This window comes from Odocoileus virginianus, chromosome 11 (genome assembly GCF_023699985.2).
Source record: "Odocoileus virginianus isolate 20LAN1187 ecotype Illinois chromosome 11, Ovbor_1.2, whole genome shotgun sequence".
NCBI classification, from domain to species: domain Eukaryota; kingdom Metazoa; phylum Chordata; class Mammalia; order Artiodactyla; family Cervidae; genus Odocoileus; species Odocoileus virginianus.
The window spans coordinates 37281674-37303770 of NC_069684.1; the positions used below are offsets into that span (position 1 = coordinate 37281674).

General features: G+C 51.8%; 1 protein-coding gene and 1 long non-coding RNA gene across 3 annotated transcripts in view; one reads left to right on the forward strand and one right to left on the reverse strand.

Moving 5' to 3' along the window:
- Positions 1–17667, forward strand: part of DRAXIN (dorsal inhibitory axon guidance protein) — a 32429-nt gene extending 14762 nt beyond the window's left edge. Inside the window, exons 2-7 of the mRNA XM_070474287.1 lie at positions 246–706; positions 3648–3835; positions 5487–5598; positions 6680–6769; positions 8235–8324; positions 12659–17667. Coding sequence (XP_070330388.1) covers positions 286–706; positions 3648–3835; positions 5487–5598; positions 6680–6769; positions 8235–8324; positions 12659–12771 — 1014 coding nt within the window. The 5' untranslated portion in view covers positions 246–285 and the 3' untranslated portion in view covers positions 12772–17667. The remainder of the gene's footprint in view (positions 1–245; positions 707–3647; positions 3836–5486; positions 5599–6679; positions 6770–8234; positions 8325–12658) is intronic.
- On the reverse strand, positions 6895–12663 carry LOC110137806 (uncharacterized). Of its 2 annotated transcripts, XR_002314044.2 has the most exons (4): positions 12408–12663; positions 8877–8983; positions 8532–8566; positions 6895–7362 (listed from the first exon to the last, which is right to left on the reverse strand). It is a non-coding gene; the product is annotated as an uncharacterized lncRNA (long non-coding RNA). The 2 variants fall into 2 exon arrangements; XR_002314037.2 differs by having other exon boundaries at positions 6895–8566.
- Positions 17668–22097: the final 4430 nt, after the last annotated feature.

Genomic DNA, 22097 nt, shown 5'->3' on the forward strand with positions numbered 1-22097 from the left:
GAGTTAGGGAAGGACATCCCTGGTGATCCAGTAGTTAAGACTGCACGCTTCCATTGCAGGGGGCATGGGTTCGATCCCTGGTTGGGAAACTAAGATCCCGCATGCCTTGTGGCATGGCTAACAGATAAATAAGTAAAAATAAATGTAAGTAAGCAACTTATAAAAGAAGAGTGTGAATGAGAGGACTGTGGGTATGGAGGAGAAGGGCTGCAGAGATGCCCCTCATGGTCCTACTCTTCTTGCAGGAAGAAGTCCTCGGCTGGGCCCACCACCCACCCTGCCCCCATGCTGCTCCTCGCCCTTCTCCTGCTCCTGGAGCTGAGCCTGGCAGGCTCCCTGGGACCCGGAAGCTCTGCTCAGAACCTCCCGGAGAATCATATCGACCTCTCGGGACCAGCACTGTGGACGCCTCAGGCCAGCCACCACCGTCGGCGGGGCCTGGGCAAGAAGGAGCGGGGCCCAGGCACACCTGGCTGGACCCAGGATGGGGCTGTGGTCACTTCCACCAGGCAGGCCTCCAGGCTCCCAGGGGCAGAGGGACTGCTGCATGGGCCGAGTCCTGCAGGCCTGCTGCAGGACAAAGGTCTGCTCCGGGGGCTGACTCGGCCCTACCCCGAGAAGGAGAGCCGGGCTCCAGGGTCAGAGAGGGTGAAGAAACGAGGCAGGGAGCACAAGAGACGGAAGGAGAGGTTGAGGCTGCATAGAGGTTAGCTGGAGGTCTGCGAGGGGGTGGGGCCCTACAATGGGGGGAGGGGGGCAGTGGGGGAAGGGGATCAGACCCAAATGACCAAGGGGTCGGACTTCAGGGGGTGGACATGGAGGCTGGGGGTGGAGTCAATGGCAAGAGCTTCCTGGGAGAACAAATTGGATGCCCCAAAGGGGGCAGGTAGTGGACCCTCAGAGGAAGAGAGGGATCTCACTAGATTCAGAAGGATCTGGTAAGAAGAGGTGCTGGGAAAGGCTGGGGTCGGGGTGGAACAGGGGAGGAAGAGAAGGATATGTGGCCATAGGAGCTCAGTCTTATCCATAGATCATCCTCCTGATTCAGGAAGTTCTACCTTGTGTCTGACCTAAATCCATCCTATTGTAAGCCCTGAACAGAGATGGAACAATTCGGCACATCACTCCAAGCACATCACTTAATCAGTGCTGAAACATAGAGCAGAGGCCAAGAGCTTAGGCTCTGAAGCCAGATCTGCCCCAATTCAGATTCTGACTCCACAACTTCCTGGCAAGTCGCCTTTCTGTGCCTTGGTTTCTGCAAAGTGAGGGCATGGCCCCCTCTATCCTCACGATAGATTCAGAGAAATCTTGCTATCCGGAGTACCTAGAACAGTGCCTGTCATTTGGCAGGGGCAGCAGCAGTGGTTGTTTCTATTCAATAGTTAATTCTCAACTTTCTCTCGATGCTGAGTCCATACATGTCCTCTGACCTGGACATGGCTGACCCAAGGAGAGCAGTCACATCCTTATTTCTCCTGCCTCTGCCCTGTTTGTTGATGGAGTTTCCGCCCCATCCTTCTTTGTTGTTGTTCAGTTGCTCAGTCGTGTCCAACTCTTTGTGACCCCATGGACTGCAGCATGCCAGGCTTCCCTGTCCTTCACTATCTTCCAGAGCTTGATCAAACTCATGTCCGTTGAGCTAGTGATGCCATCCAACCATCTCATCCTCTGTCATTCCCTTCTCCTCTTGCCCTCAATTTTTCCCAGTATCAGGGTCTTTTCCAATGAGTCAGCTCTTTGCATCAGGTGGCCAAAATACTGGAGCTTCAGCATCAGTATTCCACACTTGATCTTAGCCAACAGGCCGAGAAGCGATTGGCATCAGTATTCCAATGAATATTCAGGGTTGATTTCCTTTTGGATTGACTGGTTTGATCTCCTTGCTGTCCAAGAGATTCTCAAGAGTCCAACCTCCTTACCTTCCTTCACATTCCCTTCATGTTCCCAAATCCGCTGTGAGCTCCAGACTCTCCAGAACAAACATGTTCCAGCAGCTCCAACCAGCTGACCCCTCCCCAGTCTCCCCTGGCCAGCGCCCAGGCAGGCAGCCTTGGCTTCAAGTCTCTTCATGTGACAAGACTGCCTCTAGGGGCGGGCCAAGTACCACAGGCATGGATGGGAGTGGGGTTCTGCAGGAAGTGGGTGATGGAGCCTCAGCCCCCTTTTCTCCTGCAAACAACTGAGGCTTGTTTCCCTGCCAGGCCCACTGAAACCACTCAGGTGGACAGAACACAGTCAGAAGAGGGGGGCCCAACTTAGATTCTCAGCCTCCCACCCCTAGGGATCATGTGTCAGCTTGGTGTGAGGGTGGTAACATCCTTGATGCCAAACTGGAAGGCGTACACCCTGCATGGACTCAGCCCAGCCCAGCTCCAGTCCCAGCTCCAGTGGACCAACGGGGCCCTCCCACAAGAGTGAGTGAGTGGAGGAGAGGACAGTGGCCATCTGGAGCTCAGGCTGGATTCATCTCAGGAGGGTGGGGTGGCCCCAGTGGACCCAACCAACCTTAAAGTCAGCTCTTGTCTGAGAAAAAGAGGCAAGCATAAGTGTGGGCCCTCTAGCTTTTCTTTTTTTTTTCCTCTAGCTTTTCTTGAAGCCTCCTGGTTCCCATGTGCGTGTGTGTGTTAGTCACTCAGTTGTGTCCTACTCTTTATGACCCCATGGACTGTAGCCCATCAGGCTTCTCTGTCCATGGAATTTTCCAGGCAAGAATACTGGAGTGGATTGCCATTTTCTTCTCCAGGGAATCCTCCCGACCCAGGGATTGAACCCGAGTCTCCCGCATTGCAGGCAGATTCTACTGACTGAACCACCAGGGAAGCTGGTTCCTGACCACCCCCCAACCCTGCACACTTTCCCCCTCACACTCATCCTACCCCATACCCTTGGAAGGCGGCATCAGTGGTTAAAAGTATTGATTCTGTATTAGATGGACCTGGGTTTGAATTCAGATTTCAATACTCACTGGCTGTGCACCCTCAGGCAAGACACCTAACCTCCTTGTGCTTCAGTTTCCTTCCGTGTAGATGAGACTGAAAGAGTACCTATCTCCCAGAGCTCCTGCAAAGGTTAGGTGAAATAACGCTTATAAAGCAGGACCCAGCATGCAACATGGTCCCAGCTGCAGCATGTGCTCAGCAAGCAGGGTCATCATCACCACGTAGGGAGCTCTCACTTCCCAGCCTTCTCAAAGGCCTCTCCCCTCTGCAATGCATCTCAGCCTCATCACCTTACTTCCCTACTCAAACTTCACCTCCTCCAGGAAGCCTTCCATGGTTAATCCTACAAACTTCACCTCCTCCATGAAACCTTCCATGGTTAATCTTACTGGTTTCCATTCATTGCACTTACATCCCTGGCTGCACTCCGTCAAGCTGGACTTGGACTTGCTGGAATGTTGTTTTAGAGGGAGAATCCCCAGCAACACTGCAAGTTCATCCTAGACATTCCCCCTTATCGTGCCCCCAGCCTCCTGTTTCCAGCCCCCTCCCCAGGAGGGTGGGCAGTGGGATGTTGGTTGAGCCAGTAACTTGTCCTATGGCTCCTGATGCCCCCTAGCTGACAGCAAAAAATGCGGGTCCTGCTGTGGGCTGATGGGGGTGATGAGCAGATAAAGTCGCTGTGTTCCCTGCTCCTTGTCTCAGGCCGAGCCTTGGTCAGAGGCCCCAGCTCCCTGATGAAGAAGGCGGAGCTCTCAGAAGACCAGTCCCCGGATGCTTTGATGGAGGAATCCTCCACCAGCCTGGCCCCCACCATACTCTACCTCACCACCTTTGAGGCACCTGCCACCGAAGAGTCACTGATCCTGCCCGTCACATCCCTGTGGCCCCAGGTAAGGGGCTGGAAGGGTCCTTGGGAAGACCTCATGCAAACCCTCCTAGTACCTTTAGGGAGACTGAGGCACAGGGACGGGAGGGAGATGGTCCAGGCCCATGGGGCTGGATGGAAGCTGGTTCTCCTGATGCCCGTCCAGCCCAGCTACGGCCAGCAGGCCCACTGTCCAGGGAGTGCTGCCACTGTCCAGGCAGTGGTCCAGGGGCTCATTCTATGGAATGCCAAGGAATCAAGTGCCAGCTCAGCATACTGGTCTCTGAACCTAGAAAAGTCAGGCTTTGGGGGAAGAATTTTGTACATCCCGCAAAGGACAGAGAATAACAATGTCTAAAACCATGTCCCCACAATCCAGAATTAACAAGCTTTAGTTAACACTTCAATGCATCTGCTTCAGACCTTTAAAAAGAGAGGGAGCAAGCAAGCAAATGTGGCAAACACACCAACTATTAGTGAGTCTATGGTAGTTTAGTTGCTAAGTCATATCCGACTCTTGCAACCCCATGGACTGTAGCCCACCAGGCTCTTCTGTCCATGGGATTTTCCAGGCAAGAACACTGGAGCGGGTTGCCATTTCTTTCTCCAAGGGATCATCTCAACCCAGGGATAGAACCTAGGTCTCCCGCATTGCAGGTGAATTCTTTACCAACTTAACCACCAGGGAAAACCCCTTGGTGAGTCTAGACAAAGGGTATTTATTCTTGCAATTAACACAAAGTGCATCTTTGCACTTCTTCTGTGGCTTTGAACACTTTTTCAAAATAAAATCATTAAACATGACCAATAAAATAATACATGTAGAAGAAGTAAAACTTTTTTAGCAGAGCTTCCTTATTCTCTTTTTGAGTCTTGCACTCCCTTAAGATCCTGATAAACCACCTCCAACAAATCCATGGTTATCCATGCTGTCGAAGGGCTCCCTGAAGCCCATCTGTTGAGAATCCAGCCCTATGGCGTGCTTGCATGCTCAATCACTTCAATCATGTCCCACTTTTTGTGACCCTATGGGCTGTAACCCACCAGGTTCCTCTGTCCATGGCATTCTTCAGGCAAGAATGCTGGAGTAGGTTGCCGTGCCCTCCTCCAGGGGAGCTTCCTGACTCAGGGATCGAACCCAGATCTCCTGTGGCTCTTGTATGGCAGGTGGATTCTTTACCACTGAGCCATTATTGCCCACGTTCTACTGTGCACAGATCCAGCCCCGAAACCACAAAGGGTGGAGCCGGGGTGGGGTGGGGGGGTCTAGAGTAGAACTGAACTATGGGCATGGCCTCAACAGTGCCCTGCCATGGAGAACTGAGGACATCTGTAGGGGAGAGAAGGGACAGGGGAGCGAGCAGCTGGGCTTCCTCCTGAGCGGACACGCTGCCTCCCCAGCCCCAGCCCACAGAGAGCCTGGGCACTGCAGCAGCTGTCTGTAGGCTCTGTCCTGCCTGGGGGTGGCTGCTCTGGGAAGACACTGCCCAGGTAGCTGCTGGAGCCCGAGTCCTGGAGGCCATCTCGAATTCCCCGGGCTGAGATTGCAGGCTGTCCAACATGCCATGAGCTGGCCTAGGAAGAGCCCCTCCTTTGCCCTCTGATCCTGGGGCCCCCCGTTTCTTCATCCACCTTTTGGGATCTTCAGGCTCCCTCTTCTCCACCCTCCTCTGCAGGCTCACCCCAGGCCTGACGGGGAGGTGATGCCTACACTGGACATGGCCTTGTTTGACTGGACTGACTATGAAGACTTAAAGCCTGAGGTCTGGCCATCCACAAAGAAGAAAGGTACATCTGCCCACCCCTCCACACCCCTGCTGGGTTCCTCCCCTCCCCCACCATGCCCTGGGATAGGGGCCTGGTGACCCCAGCCTGACCTACAGATGTCCAAGTTGGGGAGAGGGGCATGGAGTCTATAAAGAAACAAATACCTGAAATAGACATGTTGCTTTCAAGTGCTCATCGCACACTGGGCGGATTCCAACTAGCTACTCCTTTAATGGGAAGAAAAAGAAAACGTATCTGTTCTGTTGATCCCCTCTGCCTTTTTTAAAAGTATTTTAAAATTTTGTTTTTACGTTTTATTTTGGCTGAGTCTTTGTTGCTGCCTGGGCTTTTCTCTAGTTGCAGAGAGCGGGGGCTACTCTCTAGTTGAGGCCTGGGGACTGCTCACTGCCGTGGTTTCTCTTGTTGGGGAGCACCAGCTCTAGGGCAGGCGGGCTCCAGGAGATGTGGCTTACCAGGCTCTAGAGCACAGGCTCAGGAGTTGTAGCACACCAGTTTAGTTGCTGCGGGATCTTCCTCACCCGGGGATTGAATCCGTCTCCTACTTTGGCAGGTGGATTCTTTACCACTGAACCACTAGGGAGTGTGTGTTAGTAGCTTAGTCGTGTCTGACTCTTTGGGACCCCATGACCCTCCAGACTCCTCGGACCGTGGAATTCTCTAGGCAAGAATACTGGAGTTTGTTGCCGTTCTCTTCTCCAGGGGATCTTCCTGATCTAGGTATCGAACCCAGGTCTCCTTCATTGTAGGCGGATTCTTTACCATCTGAGCTGCCAAAGAACCACCAGGGAAGCTCCCCCGGCTTTTATTTGTCCACTCCATGTGGCATACGGGATCCTAGTTCCTCAATCAGGGATAGAACCCATGCCCCTTGCATTAGGAGCACAGAGTCTTAACCACTGGACTGCCAGGGGAGTCCTCTGACCCCATTTTTAGAGAAGGGAAAAGTAAGGCAGAGAGGCTTCATGTCTTCCCCAAGCCACACTGTGGAAGTGGTGGTGTCAGCACTCTGACCCTGGCATCCAGTGCCTAATCTCTGTGCTGATGAGCCTCAGCCTCTGACCACAGGTCCTGTCTTCCCCAGAGAAACACCGTGGCAAACTCTCCAGTGATGGGAATGAAACATCACCAGCTAAAGGGGAGCCCTGCGACCATCACCAGGACTGCCTGCCAGGTACCAAACCAGCATTGTGTTCCAGGCACTAGGCAGGGTGCTGGGGGAACCGTTGTGGGGGTGGGAGCAGGTGGGTGTTCCCAGACACATGAGCAAGATCCTTTAGGGATAGTAAACCAGTCTGATGAGAGTTGCTGCCATACTTTATTCTGTTTCATCCTCAAAGCAACCCAGAGAGCGACCCTGTCATTCCCAATTTTCAGGCAAGGAAACTGAGGCTCAGAGGGACCAAGTGTTTCAGCTGTGATCACAAAGCTTGAAAGTGGCTCAAACCTGAGTCTGCTGTTCTGAACCGCTGTCCCACACTGCCTTAAGTCAGGATGACCCTTCTCCCGACTTCTCCTTAATGTCTTATCAGGCTTCATTCTGTCCTCATCCTGTCGTGACACTGCTGGGCTCCTGTGGGTGCTTTGATGATATCCTGACCTGTTCAGCAGCTGAGCCCATCAAGACAGTCTGAGAACAGGGGCCTGGGGTTTGGATGGATGGTCTAAACTGCTGGCCTTGGCCGGGTCACTTGGGACTTCTGGGAAGCTGAAACCGAGTTGGAGTTAGAAGGGCAGGAGGTTCCTGGGGATGGTGGGGGATAAGGCCTGTGAACAATAAAAGCGAGAGGAAGGAGGAATGGACAGGAGTCTGATACAATCTCGGCCAGCCCAATTGGCAGCTCCAGAACAAAGACTCCCTGTTACAAGAGGCCCCCACTGGGCAGAAATAGCCAGGCCCTGGCAGCCAGTCACTGCCCGGGCTGTTCTGCTCAGGCCCAGTGTGACATCATCAGCCCAGGAGGCTCCTGCAGGTGTTAACAGGGGGGCTGGAGGCTAACTGCTCTCCTGGCCAGTGGACTGCAAGGGCAGAGACTTGAGTGGCACACCTTGGCTCCTGTTAATTCAGTAGCCAGAATATTCTACAAAACAGCAACTGAATCATTTGGCATTGTGTAAACCAGACCACCAGCTCCCTGACAAGTTGTTTCCCTTCCAAACGGTTTTTCCACCCAGAGCAGGAAGAAAAGGCTCAAGTTTGGGCCAACTGGACAGTGGCTCTGAGAGCTGGCTCTGTGGTGGGTGAGGTTGTGCCTGGGGCTGCGTCTCAGGGGCTTCTGTTTCCCCATCTGTCAAAAGAGGACGTTGGCGTCCATGATCCCTGCAGCCCCTCCCAGCTCCACGCTGACTCCACACCTGGCGGCCCCCCAGCCTTTCTACCCAGTGGGGAATCAACAGTGCCTTTCCTCCTCCCATGACCAATCAATTGCCCATCTGGGGCGTCTAGGGTCTCAGCCGCCCGCCCTCTGGGGACATCCGTCGGTGGTTCCGGCTGGGAGCCTTGTGCACCAGATGGTCCACTCTGCCAGAGGCAGCCCCGCCACAGAGATGATGGATCTCCCGTCCAGCGGGAGCATGTATGGGGCGGCAGGGAGGGTCTGCTCGGCACAGCTGACCGCGTGTGCTTGCCATGTGGGCAGGGACCTGCTGCGACCTCCGGGAGCATCTCTGCACGCCCCACAACCGAGGCCTGAACAACAAATGCTTTGACGACTGCATGTGCGTGGAAGGTGAGGCCAGATGCCGGGGGCTCCCTCGGCACCGAGAACCTTGCCACCTCCCATTCTCCTCGAGGCAGGGGTGGGCAGCGAAGGGGGTGAGAGGATCCCTGGGGAACTGAAGACACCAGCAGGAACAGCTTCGCTCGGTGCTTTCCCAATCTGTGAATTCATTTAGTTTCCATTCCTGGCATCGTTGCTCAGATTTGCTTTTCTCACCTCTTGAAATACAAGCTGGTATGATCTCCCATGATCTGGAGACAGGAGAAGGGAGAAGAGAGAAGTGTATCTTTTAAAAGAAGATCAAACCTGAGAAGGCTGGTGCTTTCACACCAGAATTCTATCCCAGGGGAGACATTCCAAGTGTGATAACAAGGGTGAGGAGTGAATTTCCCAGCACTTTCCCAAGGAAGGAGGCTCTTACCCAGCTGGCTCCCTCTCAACTCCTCTGAGCAAGCTCTGAGCTCCCACGTGGAGCAGAGCGTGTGTGTGTGCGCCTGTGTGTGCCTAGGCACACCGTCCAGGTGTGCCTAGATGTACCCAGCTGTGTGCCAAGCACTCTACCTGTTAGCGCCTCAATCCTCACAACCATCTCAGACGGGAGCTATCGTTCTCCCCATTTCACGCAAAAGTAAACTGAGGCACAGAAAGTTTAAGTCACTTGCGCAAACCTATATAGGTAGAAAAGTGGGGGAAATATTTTAAATTGTGTATTCTGAAAATTTTCAAATACATATTAAAGTCGTCACAATAGTATAAAGAACCCCCATTTCCTATCATCCAGTTTCACTAATTCTCATTCACGGCCAATCTGTGCTGTCCCCTCTGCCCCATCCAGTTCCCCTACTGCAATAGGATTTTTTTTGGGGGGGGCAATAGGATTTTGAAGCAACTCCTAAGAATGTAGATATTTTACCTGTGAATATTTCCATATATACATCTAAGAGACAAGTACTCTTTTAAAAACAAAACACCGAAAATGCACAATAATTACTGGATGTCATCCCGCCTCCAAGGTTCACTTCTCTAGGGTGAGGGGTTTGACCTCTGTCCCTTTGTGGACCGTTCTGAGGTACACGCCATATTTTTTGCTCACATTAGCCTCAAAGTTATCTGCTGTGAAAGCAATAAAGCTGCTTCAGTCCAATTATCCATTTGTCCAGTTGGTCAAGACATATTTCCTGAGTGCCTACTGTGTGTCAAGTTCTGATCAAGACATTGGGGATTCAGGGGTGAAGAGAACCAACAAGTTCTCCACCCATGGATTCCATTCTAGTCAGATGAGCGACAGTTAGCAAATAACTGGGCTTCCTGAGTAGCTCAGATGGTAAAGCATACGCCTGCAATGCAGGAGATCCAGGTTCAGTGCCTGGTTTGGGAAGATTCCCCTGGAGAAGGAAATGGCAACCCCCTCCAGTATACTTGCCTAGAAAATTAGGGAAAATCTGGACAGAGGAGCCTGGCAGTCTACAGTCCATGGGGTTGCAAAGAGTCAGACACGACTGAGCGACTAACACATATAAACACACACACAGCAAATAATTAGATGTCTGTAAAAAGGAGTAGAACTGTAAAGACAGTAATTCAGGCTGGCCTGGGAGTTATTTTAGAAAGGATGGACAGGAGCGGACAGCAGAACTAGCCACCTGAAGATGAGAAGTGGGGTAGGAAGGGAGAGTCCCAGACAAGCAAAGGCAAGGACCTCGGACAGGAGCAAGGCTGGCATGTTCGAGTGCGTCTGGCACACAGCAGCCACACGCTGGCACAGAGGAGGTGGGAGAAGTTGGGGGGTAGGATCAGGACTTCATTTACATTATCATGGGAAGATGTGGGTGGGTTTTTTTTTTTCTTCTTTTTTTAGTATTTATTAATTTATTAATTTGCATCAGGTCTTAGTTGCGCCGCCACATGTGGGATCCTTGTTTGCCCACTAGGGATCAAACCCACGTCTCCTGTATTGCAAGGCGGATTGTTAACCCCTGGACCGTCAGGGAAGTCTCTCATCAGGTGTTAAGAAAGGGAATGACCTGGTCTGACTTTTGAGTATACCAGCTCACTCTGGCTGCAGGACTGTGCGGGGCAGGACTGGAGAGGCAGGGATGAGCTAGGAGGTGAAGGGATGGAGGTAGGCAGGGGTGGAGATGCTAAGAAGCCGCCTTCTGTTGCCTGTGTGCAAAGTGGGGGCCCATTTGGCAAAGGAGAAGACTGAGGTGCATAGTAGGCTGGAGGGCACTTCATTCCAGGGAGCTTGGAATAGCATCAGGACCTCCAGGTCCAGCCTGCCCAGGTGAGGGGGATGTGGCCCTACTGCTGCACATGCCCAGTTGGTGCCCTGCTGGATGCTCAGTGGGCAGCCCTCTGCCAGGGAAGCCATCCTTCCTTCCTCCCCTTGGCCTCGGTTAGGAGGGGGTAGCTTTTCATGCCTTCGAAAGCTAACTGTGCAGCCAAAGCCCCATCTGCTCATTTCCCTGGTCCCTCCCATCCTGGTTGGTCCCGCCAAAACTCTCATTTCCTCCCTGGAGACTCAGACTCTGGGGAAAAAACAAAGAAATTGAGTGGAAATGACAGCTCCTTAAAGATGGTCCAGGAAGAGGTTTTCACCCAGATGCTACAGCAGAGGGATCCAAGTGATGCCAGGAACCCTCAGGAGGACCAAGAGTCCTGAGGACTTCTGAGAAATTCTGAAATGTTGGATTCAGGTCCCAGAGCTGAAGTCCAGCAGTCTAGGCCAGCCTGAAGGGTTCCAGAAGGGCTTCTGTGGCTACCAACCACTCCTATTCATGATCTCCCCTGCTCCTCCCAAGTGTCACTCGTGTGGCCACAGATCTGAAGGCTCAGTGATCCAGGTGTTGGTTCTAGACCCCTAAGGACAAACTTCATGGCAATTCCTGTATTCTCTTGACACTGAAATAAGCAGATCTTAAATTGGTGATGGCCCCTCTCCCTGTGGTCACTCCTAACCAGAAATGTAGAGATTGCTCAGACCACACTGACACCTCCTTCCCTAACCCCCGACCCTGAATCAGGAGGATATGGCTTTTTTTTTTTTTTTTTTTTGGCTGCATTGCTATCTTAGTTGCAGCACACGTGATCTTCATTGTGGCATATGGACTCTCTAATTGTGGCTCTTAGACTCGGTAGTTGCGGCGAGAGCTTAGTTGGTCCATGGCATGTGGAATCTTAGTTCCCCAATCAGGGATCAAACCCACATCCCTTGAACTGCAAGGTGAATTCTTAACCACTGGACCACCAGGGAAGTCCCGGGAGGATGTGGCCTGAAATGAAAAACACGCCTGCCCATGTATGCCAGAGGATGTCTATCATGGGCCATGATTCAGCCCAAGCAGGAACCCCTCCCACTGGTGGGCCAAGAGGGGCACGTCTACTATAAATAAGGTGGTCAGGGAGGGTCCCTTTGAGAAGGGACTGTGAAGGAGCCAGCTATGCCTAGAGCTTCAGGAAGGGATTTCTGGCTGTGAGAATAGCAAAGGCCCTGAGGCTGGAAATGGTGGGGTGTATGAGGAAAAGTGAGAAGACTAGGTGTGGCTGGAGTTACAGAGTGAGGAGGAGTGGGAGGTAAAAAGAACACACAGGGGGCAGGGCAGGTCCCAGAGAGTCTTGTAAGCCAGGGGAAGCAGTTTAGATCTCCTTTGGAGTACAGTGGGGAGCCCACGGGAGGTTTTATAGGGAAGGGCAGAATCTGAATCTCTTTTATTTATTATTATTATTTGCTGTGCTGCATGGCATGTGGGATCTTAGTTCCCTGACCAGGGATCAAATCCAAGCTCCCTGCATTGGAAACACAGAATCTTTACCATTGCACTACCAGGGAAGCCCTGCATCCCTTTTAAAAATAATTTTAATAGACTATTTTTAGAGTCGTTTTAGGTTTACAGGAAGATTAGACAGAAAATACAGCAGTCTCATATGCCTCTCCCCCGCCCCAGTTCCCCCTGTTATCTTACATTAGTGTGGTACACTTTTTAAGACTGGTGAACCTATAGTGGTACATTATTAAGTCCATAATTTACATTAGTGTTCACTCTTTGTATTGCACATTCCTAGGGTTTTGACAAAGACTAGACATGTACCCACCATTATAGATAGTATCGCACAAAATAGTTTCGTGCTCCGAAATATCTCCTGTGCTCCATCTGTTCACTCTTCTCCGTCTGTGATTCTCTTTTTTAAACCCATTCAGGCTGCTGTGCGAGGGGATGGATTGGTTGTAGGGCAGAAAAAAAAGAAGGCAGTGATAGTGAAACGGTGCGAGGCCGGGCTGGGGGGAGAGAGGTGGGGAGGACGGGCTGGTCTCACGTCTGACCCCCTTGCCTCTCTTCGCTCAGGGTTGCGCTGCTACGCCAAATTCCACCGGAACAGCAGGGTCACCCGGAGAAAGGGGCGCTGCGTGGAGCCCGAAACGGCCAACGGCGACCAGGGGTCTTTCATCAACGTTTAGCGGCCCGCGCGAGAAGCCTTCGCACCGGCCTGGGGATCGAGCTCCAGAGTTTTGGAGAAGCCGGGCAGTTTGTTTATGACTAGCGGTGGCGGATCAAATGCGGGACCAGCTTACTGAGGCTGCAGGCTCAGATCCAGGACGCTCCGTTCCGAGCCCTGGACGAACTGCCCCTGCCCAGGCAGCAGCACGCCTGCACCCACCCCTGAGCGTACCAGAGACCCACACCGCCTGCGCATCCGGTGTCCGTGTTCGCCACGATGGTAATGTCGAGAGTGCCCTCTATCGTCCTATCGCAGCACTGCAACGGTTTCAAGTTTCAAAAGGAAGAGGGTTTTGAGCTGGGAAAGAAGGGAAACTCCTGGAGAGACCGGGAACCAAAAGGCGGGAGATGAATACCGAAGCACCTCCTATGTACCAGGCACTGTGCTAAACGCGGGCCATACGTTATCTCGTTTATCACATGACCTTTTAAAGTAGGCATAATCACCATTTTACAAGTGAGGAAACTGAGGCAGGCTTAAATTATCTTGTCCAGGGTCCCAGATCAATGCTCCTCAAACCTTCACCTGTGTGAGAATGCCCAGGGATCTGGTTAAAATGCAGATTCCAATTCAGTCGATTCTGCATTTCTAACAAGGTTCAGGGCTTGCTGATGCTCCTGGTGACCCGGGACCTCACTGAAAGCACCAGGTCCCGGGGAGTCAGGAGTGGAGCTGGCATCTGAACCTGGGTCTGCCCAGCTCCAAGGCTCACATCCTTGCTCTTCCACAACCAAGGACTCATTCCAAGTTCTCCAAGGCTTTCGGTGAGAGACATGTGTTCCCTGGTGGTTCCTTTTGCTGTGGTGAAGGCTGGAATAACAGACAATTCCTTCCCTGGACAAAGGTGTATCATTTCAAAGAAGAAGAAAAAAGAAAACGTGCATTAAGCACCTGCTTGCTTACAAGGCAGGATTTGGGCAGATTGGCGAACTGGTGTTCTGAGAGAGGAAGTGTTTAAGGGAAACAGTAAAGCTGTTCCTTATGTCTATGGCCCTGCTCACCCCATCCCAGGACGTGCACTTTGGAGGGGCCTGAAAGCTGCCACCCCAGGGGTTCTTTGACTTTTGGAGTTCATGACTTTTGAGAATCTAATGCAAGCATGGAGTCAAAAGCACACATTGCCAGTTGGCAGCCACTTTGTATACGTCTTAGTGATTCTAGGTCCCCCAGAGACCATCCCAGGTCTACAGGTCTACACTTCTTCAACAGAGTGTACTGAGGAGTTGGGGACATCTCTTCTAACTGCATTCATCACAGGCCAGACCCATGATGCCCACCTGAACACCTTTCCAAGTTGATGTGACTCTAGTGGCCACCTCAGGGGAGTCACTTAAATCCCTCCACCTGGCATCTCACTCCTGACCAACCCTCAGGTCCAAGGCAAACAAGGTTGCAAACCTTCCCTCTCCAGATGCCTCGCTGGCCTGGACCCCTGCCAGAGGGACCACGCCCACAGGATGCCAGGCCTGTTTACTCCATTGGGAAAATCAGTTGGGGGTCAAGGGTATGGCACCAAGGAAGGCAAACAGATCTAGAAGAAACCAAATACACCGGCTCTTTTCTCCTCATTCAAGTTCAAAGCACATGGGAATCTTAGGGAGGGGAGGACCACAAGAGATCAAAGCCGGCTATTTGAAAATTGAATCCGCCTGCAGTTTTGTCTGTTTGAGACCAGACAAGGCCTGTGCTGTGTGCCTCATATGGGGTGGCCGATTTGAGATCATGATAGAACCCAGCGGGGGTGGCTGCAGGCAGAGAACCCAGAATTTCTTTTGTCTGGTGACGGCGGGGCGGGGGTGGGGGTGCGGTGGGCAGTGGTAAGGGTGGCCCTGGCCATCAATGATGGAAACACAAAGCTGGAAGGCTCAATGGAGCTATCAGTGCCTACCAAGGGAGCTCCATGGCTGGAAATTCAGGGCCTATCTCTTTTTGCCCTAGCTACTTCCATTTTGCATTTGCAAAGGCTAAGTGGGTGGAATTCTCTTAACTCCAGAATTAGGGATCCCAAAGCCCCCTCTGTGTTTAACAAACCTCTGTGCCAGAAGTTCTTCCTTAGGTCTACCTTAAATTTCTTTTGCTGGTGCATAAGCCAATATCCTCGAATCCAGGGTTCAACAAACTTATCATAATGGGCCAGATAAATATTAATATTATAGGCTGTGTTCCAATGAAGCTATTTATGAACACAGAAGTTCAGATAATATTCACTTGTCACAGACGATTATTCTTTTGATTTTTTAAAACACATTTTGAAATGTGAAAACCTCTTAACTTGCAGACTACACAGAAACAGGCAGTGGGTTGTACTTGGATCCCAGGCAGTGGTTTGCCAATCTCTGCTTTAATCTGCTGGTCTCGGCCTTCGCTGCACATTAGGACAGTCTGGGAACTTTCAAAGGTACCAAAACTTTCAAAGGTGCCTGAGCCCACCTGCAAAGATTCTGGTTTAATCGCTCTGGGTTGTGTCTGGGCATCGTACTTCTGCAAGGCATCCAGGTGGCTCTACGTGTCACCTGGGCCTGGGCCTGGGCCCCCTGCCCTTGTCCTCCTGCAGGAGTGCAGCTGCTGACAAATGGCCTGCTCCACCACTCACTACCTTGGTGATCCTAGGAGACTTCATTAAGGTCTCTGTGCCTGGATTTATCTGTAAAATGGGGATAATCACTCTTTCTTCATAGTGGTGTTGTGAGATGTAAATACAAAATCCTAGCAACATGCTTGCTACAGTGCCTGGCACATAATAAGCCCTCGGTGTTAGCTAATTTATTTTCTAGGATGATTTTAGCAGGTGTTCTGTTTCTTGACAGTGATCCATCATGTACTCAGAGATCAGTTCAAAGTCACCATTTAGGAACATTTCCCAAAGCATGTTCCCTGGAACACTGTGCTGTGAGATACTCCCTTAGGAAAGAGGGGATGGGGTTCTGTGGTCAAAGAGGTTTGGAACACTGTTCTGGACTCAGCCCAAAGCAGCATGTACAGATTCTGTCCACTAAGGCAGAGCTGTGGATGTCCGTGGCTTTGCAACAACAGGATCAGGAGTTTCTATATATCCCCCCTCCTCACCCTGAGGCTGGGAAGAGCTGAGCAGGAGGCCAAGCAGAAACCAATAGCTGCTGGGATGGTCACCCATGCCCCCTGCATTCCTCCTGAGGGAGCTTTCCAGCCATTCCCCAGAGATACTCACTGTTCCCACGGGGCTGCCTTTCTGTGACTTGTCTGGTGATGCCAAGAGTGGCTCCTGAGCCTGCCAGAGATGGGTGAAGGGTCAGAGGACATGAGAACCATGCCACATGGGAATGTGACAGCTTCACCTGCACCTTGAGGAATCACCGAGCCATATGTCATGTCCCGAAGCCAAGACCCCTTCCACCACCTAGAAGCTACAGGTGGAGCCTTTGTTGTTAATTCACTCAATCGTGGCACCCCATGGACTGCAGCACGCCAGGCTTCCCTGTCCTTCACCATCTCCTGGAGTTTGCTCAGACTTATATCCATTGAGTTGGTGACGCCATCCAACCATCTCGTCCCCTTCTCCTCCTGCCTTCAATCTTTCCCAGCATCAGGGTCTGCCTTACTTCAAGCCATATTCAACATATCCAATACAATCTGATGTTGAGATGACGGCCATCAACTTCCTGGAAGGGATCCGCTTTGCAGCTGGAGAGACTTCCATGTAACCTGCAACACGTAACACGTTTATGAAACAACAGAACAGCAAGGAAAAATTGGTGCTGGGAGAGACAGCAGGAGAGGCAAACTATTTAGGCTCCTCGTTGGGGGTTGCATGCAGTTGACAGGGACACCATGTCCTTCATGATGATCTTCACTCCTGTGGGAGACGGGAGGGCATGGTAGGACTTGCCAATCTGAAGAAACAGGGCTTCCATCACAGGGAGTATATTTACTGAATCCTAAATCAGGATGGTGGTCTGATGGAGGATAAGCAGCCTCTTCTGGATGCGAAAGGCTTTCTGGTCCCTCCGTCATTTTTGTGTTATTGTTGGAACAAGGAATAGTGACTTTATTCGGAAAGCCAGCCAACCCCATCTTGCCTGAGTTAGAATTCAGTCTCCTTTTATATTTAAACGGGAAACTCAAAACACTTTCTGGTTCCCATCAGCCTTCATCTCTTCCTCCCTGCAGTCAGTCATTCACAGGTGAACCTGATCAGATTGTTCCTTGTGTGCTAAACAAAGGTATTTTAGCTTAATGCTCATTATCTGGGAAGCAGGGTTCCCAGTAATGGGCCATTATGTGTAATTTAAGTTTGTAGGCAATGTCCCTGTAGTGATTTATTTGTAATAGGATACAAAAGGTCTTCCCTATCACAATTCCCACTGTCAATGTCCGTCCCAGTCTTGTGGGGGAAAGACCTGGGAACTTGGCAGAAATGTGGGATCCCAGCCCCACTGGGACCTACTGAATCAGTATCTCTAGGGGTGGGTTTTCACAAGTTCTCCAGACTGTCCTTGTGCACAGTAAAGGTTCAGAGACACAGCAGAGGCAGAGGGGGAGACAGGACAGTCAGACAACCAGGGACATTTGGATGATTCGGGGGCGTTTGCATATGGGTGTGAGTTGACCAATCTGAGATCCACTTTGCCTGGTTAATAACCAGCAGTGACCAACTTGCAGGCTCCAAGGCCCTGCCTCCTGGGCTGGAACTGGCCTTTATTTTCAGAGGAAATGAAGTGGAGCATCTGGGCCTGGGGCCTCAGTCGTTGGGTTTTCTGGCTCTTGGGAACTTCCCTGGGGGACTATGGTTCCTATTTATAAAGTACACCCTTGAGTCCCATGATGGCGTGTTGCATGCACTCTCTTGAGCTGTAAATAAAGAGATGATGGTTAATAAGCTTCGCTGTTGTCTCTCTTTGCCCCTCGAGATGGTCTGTCTTGCAGACAGGGAACACTGTCAGGGTGTTTCAGGGGAACTCAGCCTGGTATTTCTCCAGCTACTTATTCATTCATTCTGCACCTTGGATTAAGCATTTGCTCTGAGCTAAGCAGAAGAGAGTGGCAGATGATGAGATGGTTGGATAGCATCACCTATTCAATGGACATGAACTTGGGCGAACTCCGGGAGATAGTGAGGGACAGGGAGACCTGGCGTGCTGCAGTCCATAAGGTTGCAAAGAGTCTGACATGACTTAGCGACTTAACAGCCAAGCAGTACACAGGCAGGTAGGGTCTCTGCCCTCACCTGGACTGCATCATGGTCCTCTAACTAGACCACTGGGTGGGAGTTTCATATTTCTATCTTCTCCCACTTTAGGGTTGGGGCAGCTAAGGTCCCAAAGAGATTACAGGGCTGGCCATATACAAGGCTGGCAGGCACATTGCAGGCAGAGAGTGCTGAGAAAAGCAGGTGCCCGCTTGGGCAGAATGAGGAAAACAAAGCCCCACCACCTGAGGCCAGGCCTGGGCAGGCTCAGATGCCGACTTGGGAAAGGGCGTGAGCTGGCTGGGGGTGGACTGTCTTAGCACCAGGAAGGACATCTGTTACCTTAGTGGCAGCTCCAGCCAGCACCGCCCAGCTGTGCAGACCAGACCCCCTCCGAGCCTAGCCGATCAGAGCAAGGCTATGTTATGGCTCTCTGTGGCTCTGTGTCCTAAAGCCAAGGGCGGATCCAGACCCTCCTGGGAGCCAGAGTAACCACAGATGTGGGAAGCCCCTAAAGGCCTAGGGTCCTTGTGGGGATTTCCCTGCCCAGGCACCACTGAGGGCCTGGCTCCTGCAGCTTGGACAGGGAAACCCCCCTAATCCAGGGTTTCTGTAACACAGGCCTGGGGTGCCAGTGTCAGGATGTTCTGAGGGGCAGACCCACGGTTCTGAGCCTACCCAGGCCCCTGACTCAATCTCTAGGGGTGGGCTTTGGAATCTGCATGTTGATAAATACCCCCTCACACCACCCCAAGTCCTGAGAACTACTGCACCAAACCTTCCTGAGAACTCACGTTCTTCCCTGCTAAGGCCCCAGATAGCTGGCAAATCCCCCACTGAGAGTGGATCCCAGGAATCAAGCCCAGGAGGTCCCCCTTCATATAAGCAACTGCTCAACTGAGCCATTGTAGTACAAAAGCCTCCAGAGACAACACAGATAGATGAGCACAAATGCATGAACATTGTTGTGTTCCAATAAAACTTTATTGACACCAAAGGGCAGCAGGCTGGATCTGCCCTTGGTTTGTAGCCAGGCCCTCGTTGTTACTGCTGACCCCGGGGTCAATGGTTATAGAAAGGCATGCTGGGCTTCTAAAATCCCCCTTTGTTGTGGAATGTCAATTCAAACCCATTTCTGCTAAGGAGGGTCTAAGCAGTCTGAAGTAAAAGGTCAAGACCAGCTGAACCTGAGGCCATGGGGACTTCAATGCTCTGTGCTGGCAGCGTGCATGCAGCCCTCAGGGCATCAGGTGGCTGGATTGGCAGTGTCTCGGGGTTCTCCAGAGAAACAGAACCAACTGAGCATTTGTATTTATGTATCTTTAAGTGTCCATGTGTTTATTTCTTCTTTATATATGTATTTATATAAAGAGATTCATTTTAAGGAATTGGCCCCTGCTCTTGTAGGAGCCATCAAGTCTTAAATTTGGAGGGCCAGCCAGCAGGTGGGAAACTCAGGCAGGGCTCAGTGTTGCAGGCTTGAGACCATGTTTCTTATTCCCCAAGACTTCAGCTTTTGCTCTTGAGGCCTTCACCTGATCGGGTGAGGCCCACCCACATTCAGCCAGGTCATCTCCTTTACATGAAGTCAGCTGCTTGTTGATGGTCGCCACATCTGCAAAGTGCCTTCACAGCAGCACCTGGAGCAGTGTGTGATTAAATCTTTGGGTACAACAGCCTGGCCAAGTTGACACAAAAATATAATCACAGGGGCAGGGGCGGGGGGAGCTCCTGGAGCTGGGCTCCCGAACTCCAGATCCAGATCACAACACTTGGGTGTGTGGTAGCATCATCTGTGATGTACCGTGAAGCTCTGGGCCTCCTTGCTCCGTTTGCTAGCTTTAGCATCAGGTGGCAGCAGCAGCAGTTACCATCTGTCATGTATGTGGGCATGGGTGCTTTGGTGTGCCCAGAGGAGTGTCTGGACCTGAAATTCCACTTGGAGTGGATAGGGTGCAAGGGTGCTGTGAGTGGACCCACATAGGCAAGTGGCTAACAGGGGCACCCCTTCCTTTCATCGCACCCCCACCCCCAATGCTGTATCCTGAAACCCACCTGTTTGTGCTGGAAGGCCAGCCTCAGGACAACTGGGCTGCTTCCACACTGGTGATTAGTCAGTGCGGTAGGGCTGGGTAGTCAATTCTGCACATTGTGGCCCCAAAATGTCCCACTGTGTTCCCAGCCTTGACCTTGTGTCAGCTCCCCACACATAGTGAAATCCAGGGTTAGCGAGGAAACGCATTCATCTGAACACTGCCCTGACCTCTGTTTACTGAGCTGAGTCCACTGCATGAGGCACACACCCTCTGGTGTAGCTGGAAGTTGTTAGAGCCCATTTTGCAGAGCGGAAGAACTAAGGCACTAAGAAACAAAGGCCACTTGTCCAAAGTAATGTAGTTACTTAGTGGCAGAGCTAGGGACAACTGCCAAGTGTCTCTGAGTCTAAAACCTAACTGTGGGTAATAATTCCCTGGCATTCTAGTCATTGGGGCTTCCCTGGTAGCTCAGACGGTAAAGCATCTGCCTACACTGTGGGAGACCCGGTTTGATCCCTGAGTTGGGTAGAGCCCCTTGAGAGGGAAATGGCAACCCACTCTAGTATTCTTGCCTGGAAAATCTCATGGACTGAGGATCCTGGTAGGCTACAGTCCATGGGGTTCGCAAAGGGTCGGACATGACTGAGCGACTTCACTCACCCATTCTAGTCATGAAGACTCCACACTCCCCTACTATATAGCACAGGGAGCCCAGTCTGGTGCTATGTGACCACCAAGAAGGGTGGGATAGGGGTGGGTGGGAGGCAGGCTCAGGAGGGAGGAGATAAATATATATATGGCTGATTCTAGTTGTACAGCAGAAACAACACAACATTGTAAAGCAGTTATCCTCCAATTAAAGGGAAAAAAGAAAGAAAGCGTCTATGCTTCTGAAGCAGAGGGTATGAGTTTGGTCCCTGGTCAGGGAACTAAGATCTCACATGCTGTGCAGTACAACCAAAACATAAAATAAAACCTGATTATGTCCACCAGCCTCCTGTTCCTCTCAAAGGCCACAAGTTCACTGAGCACCTACCAGGAGTCACCGATTCTCACCCTCAGGCCCATTCACTTGGCAGATCACAGGACTGTGAGCTCACCCTGGGGCCATCAAGACTGCTGCCGGGGCCAGCGGGGGTGGGGGGTGGGACAAGAGCTCTGCCTGCAGGTCCCAGCCCTGGGCTGCCTAGGCCGAAGGTCACCCACTCACTTTCAGGCTGCCTCCCGGAGGGATCCTCAGAGAGAAAAGGGGTCGAGATTCCTCCCAGGGGCTTTCCAACTGGTGGAATCCGTGGAGGCACCCGGCCCAGTCCCACCACTGCTTCCTCATTCTTTTCTTATTTCTCCGCTAGCTCCTTACTGCCCCCCAGCATGTGAGCTGAGACCTCGTGGAGCCTGCAGCAGAGACTGAGGACCAGTGAGCAGGCAGCAGTGGGTGAAAGCAAACACCAAGGTAAACCCCACCTCAGATAGGCATCGGGGCGTCGCAGGGCTCAGCAGCGTAGCTGACCTTGTTTGTGTTTCTGAGCAATCACTGAGGAGCAGCCAGAGCTCTCACGTGCCTCCTTGGACTCCAACCCCGTCCACGTGGAAAGATGGGAGGCCACACAGAGAAAAGGAGGCTGCAGCCTGAACTCAGGACAGAGCTGGGACAGGCAGCGGAGGTGGGAGGCAGTCGGCATGTTTAGTGAGGGGCCTGTGAGATCAATCTTCCTGCCAATGCAGGAGGCATAGGTTCGATCTCTGGGTCAGGAAGATCCCTTGGAGAAGGAAATGGCAACTCACTCCAGTATTCTTGCCTGGAGAATTCCACGGACAGAAGAGCCTGGTGGGCTACAGTCCATGTGGTCACAAAAGAGATAGACAACAACAATAACAATTTCAAACTCCCAATCCAGCAATCCTCTTTATGTCACCAAGTGTATGCATATGTGTGTGTGTGTGTGTGTTTGTGTGTGTGTGTGTGTGAGCACATGTGATCTCACAGTTGTTGTTCAGTTGTTAAGTCGCATCCAACTCTTTGCAACCCCATGGACTGTAGCATGCCCAGCTTCCCTGTCCTTCACCATCTCCCAGAGTTTGCTC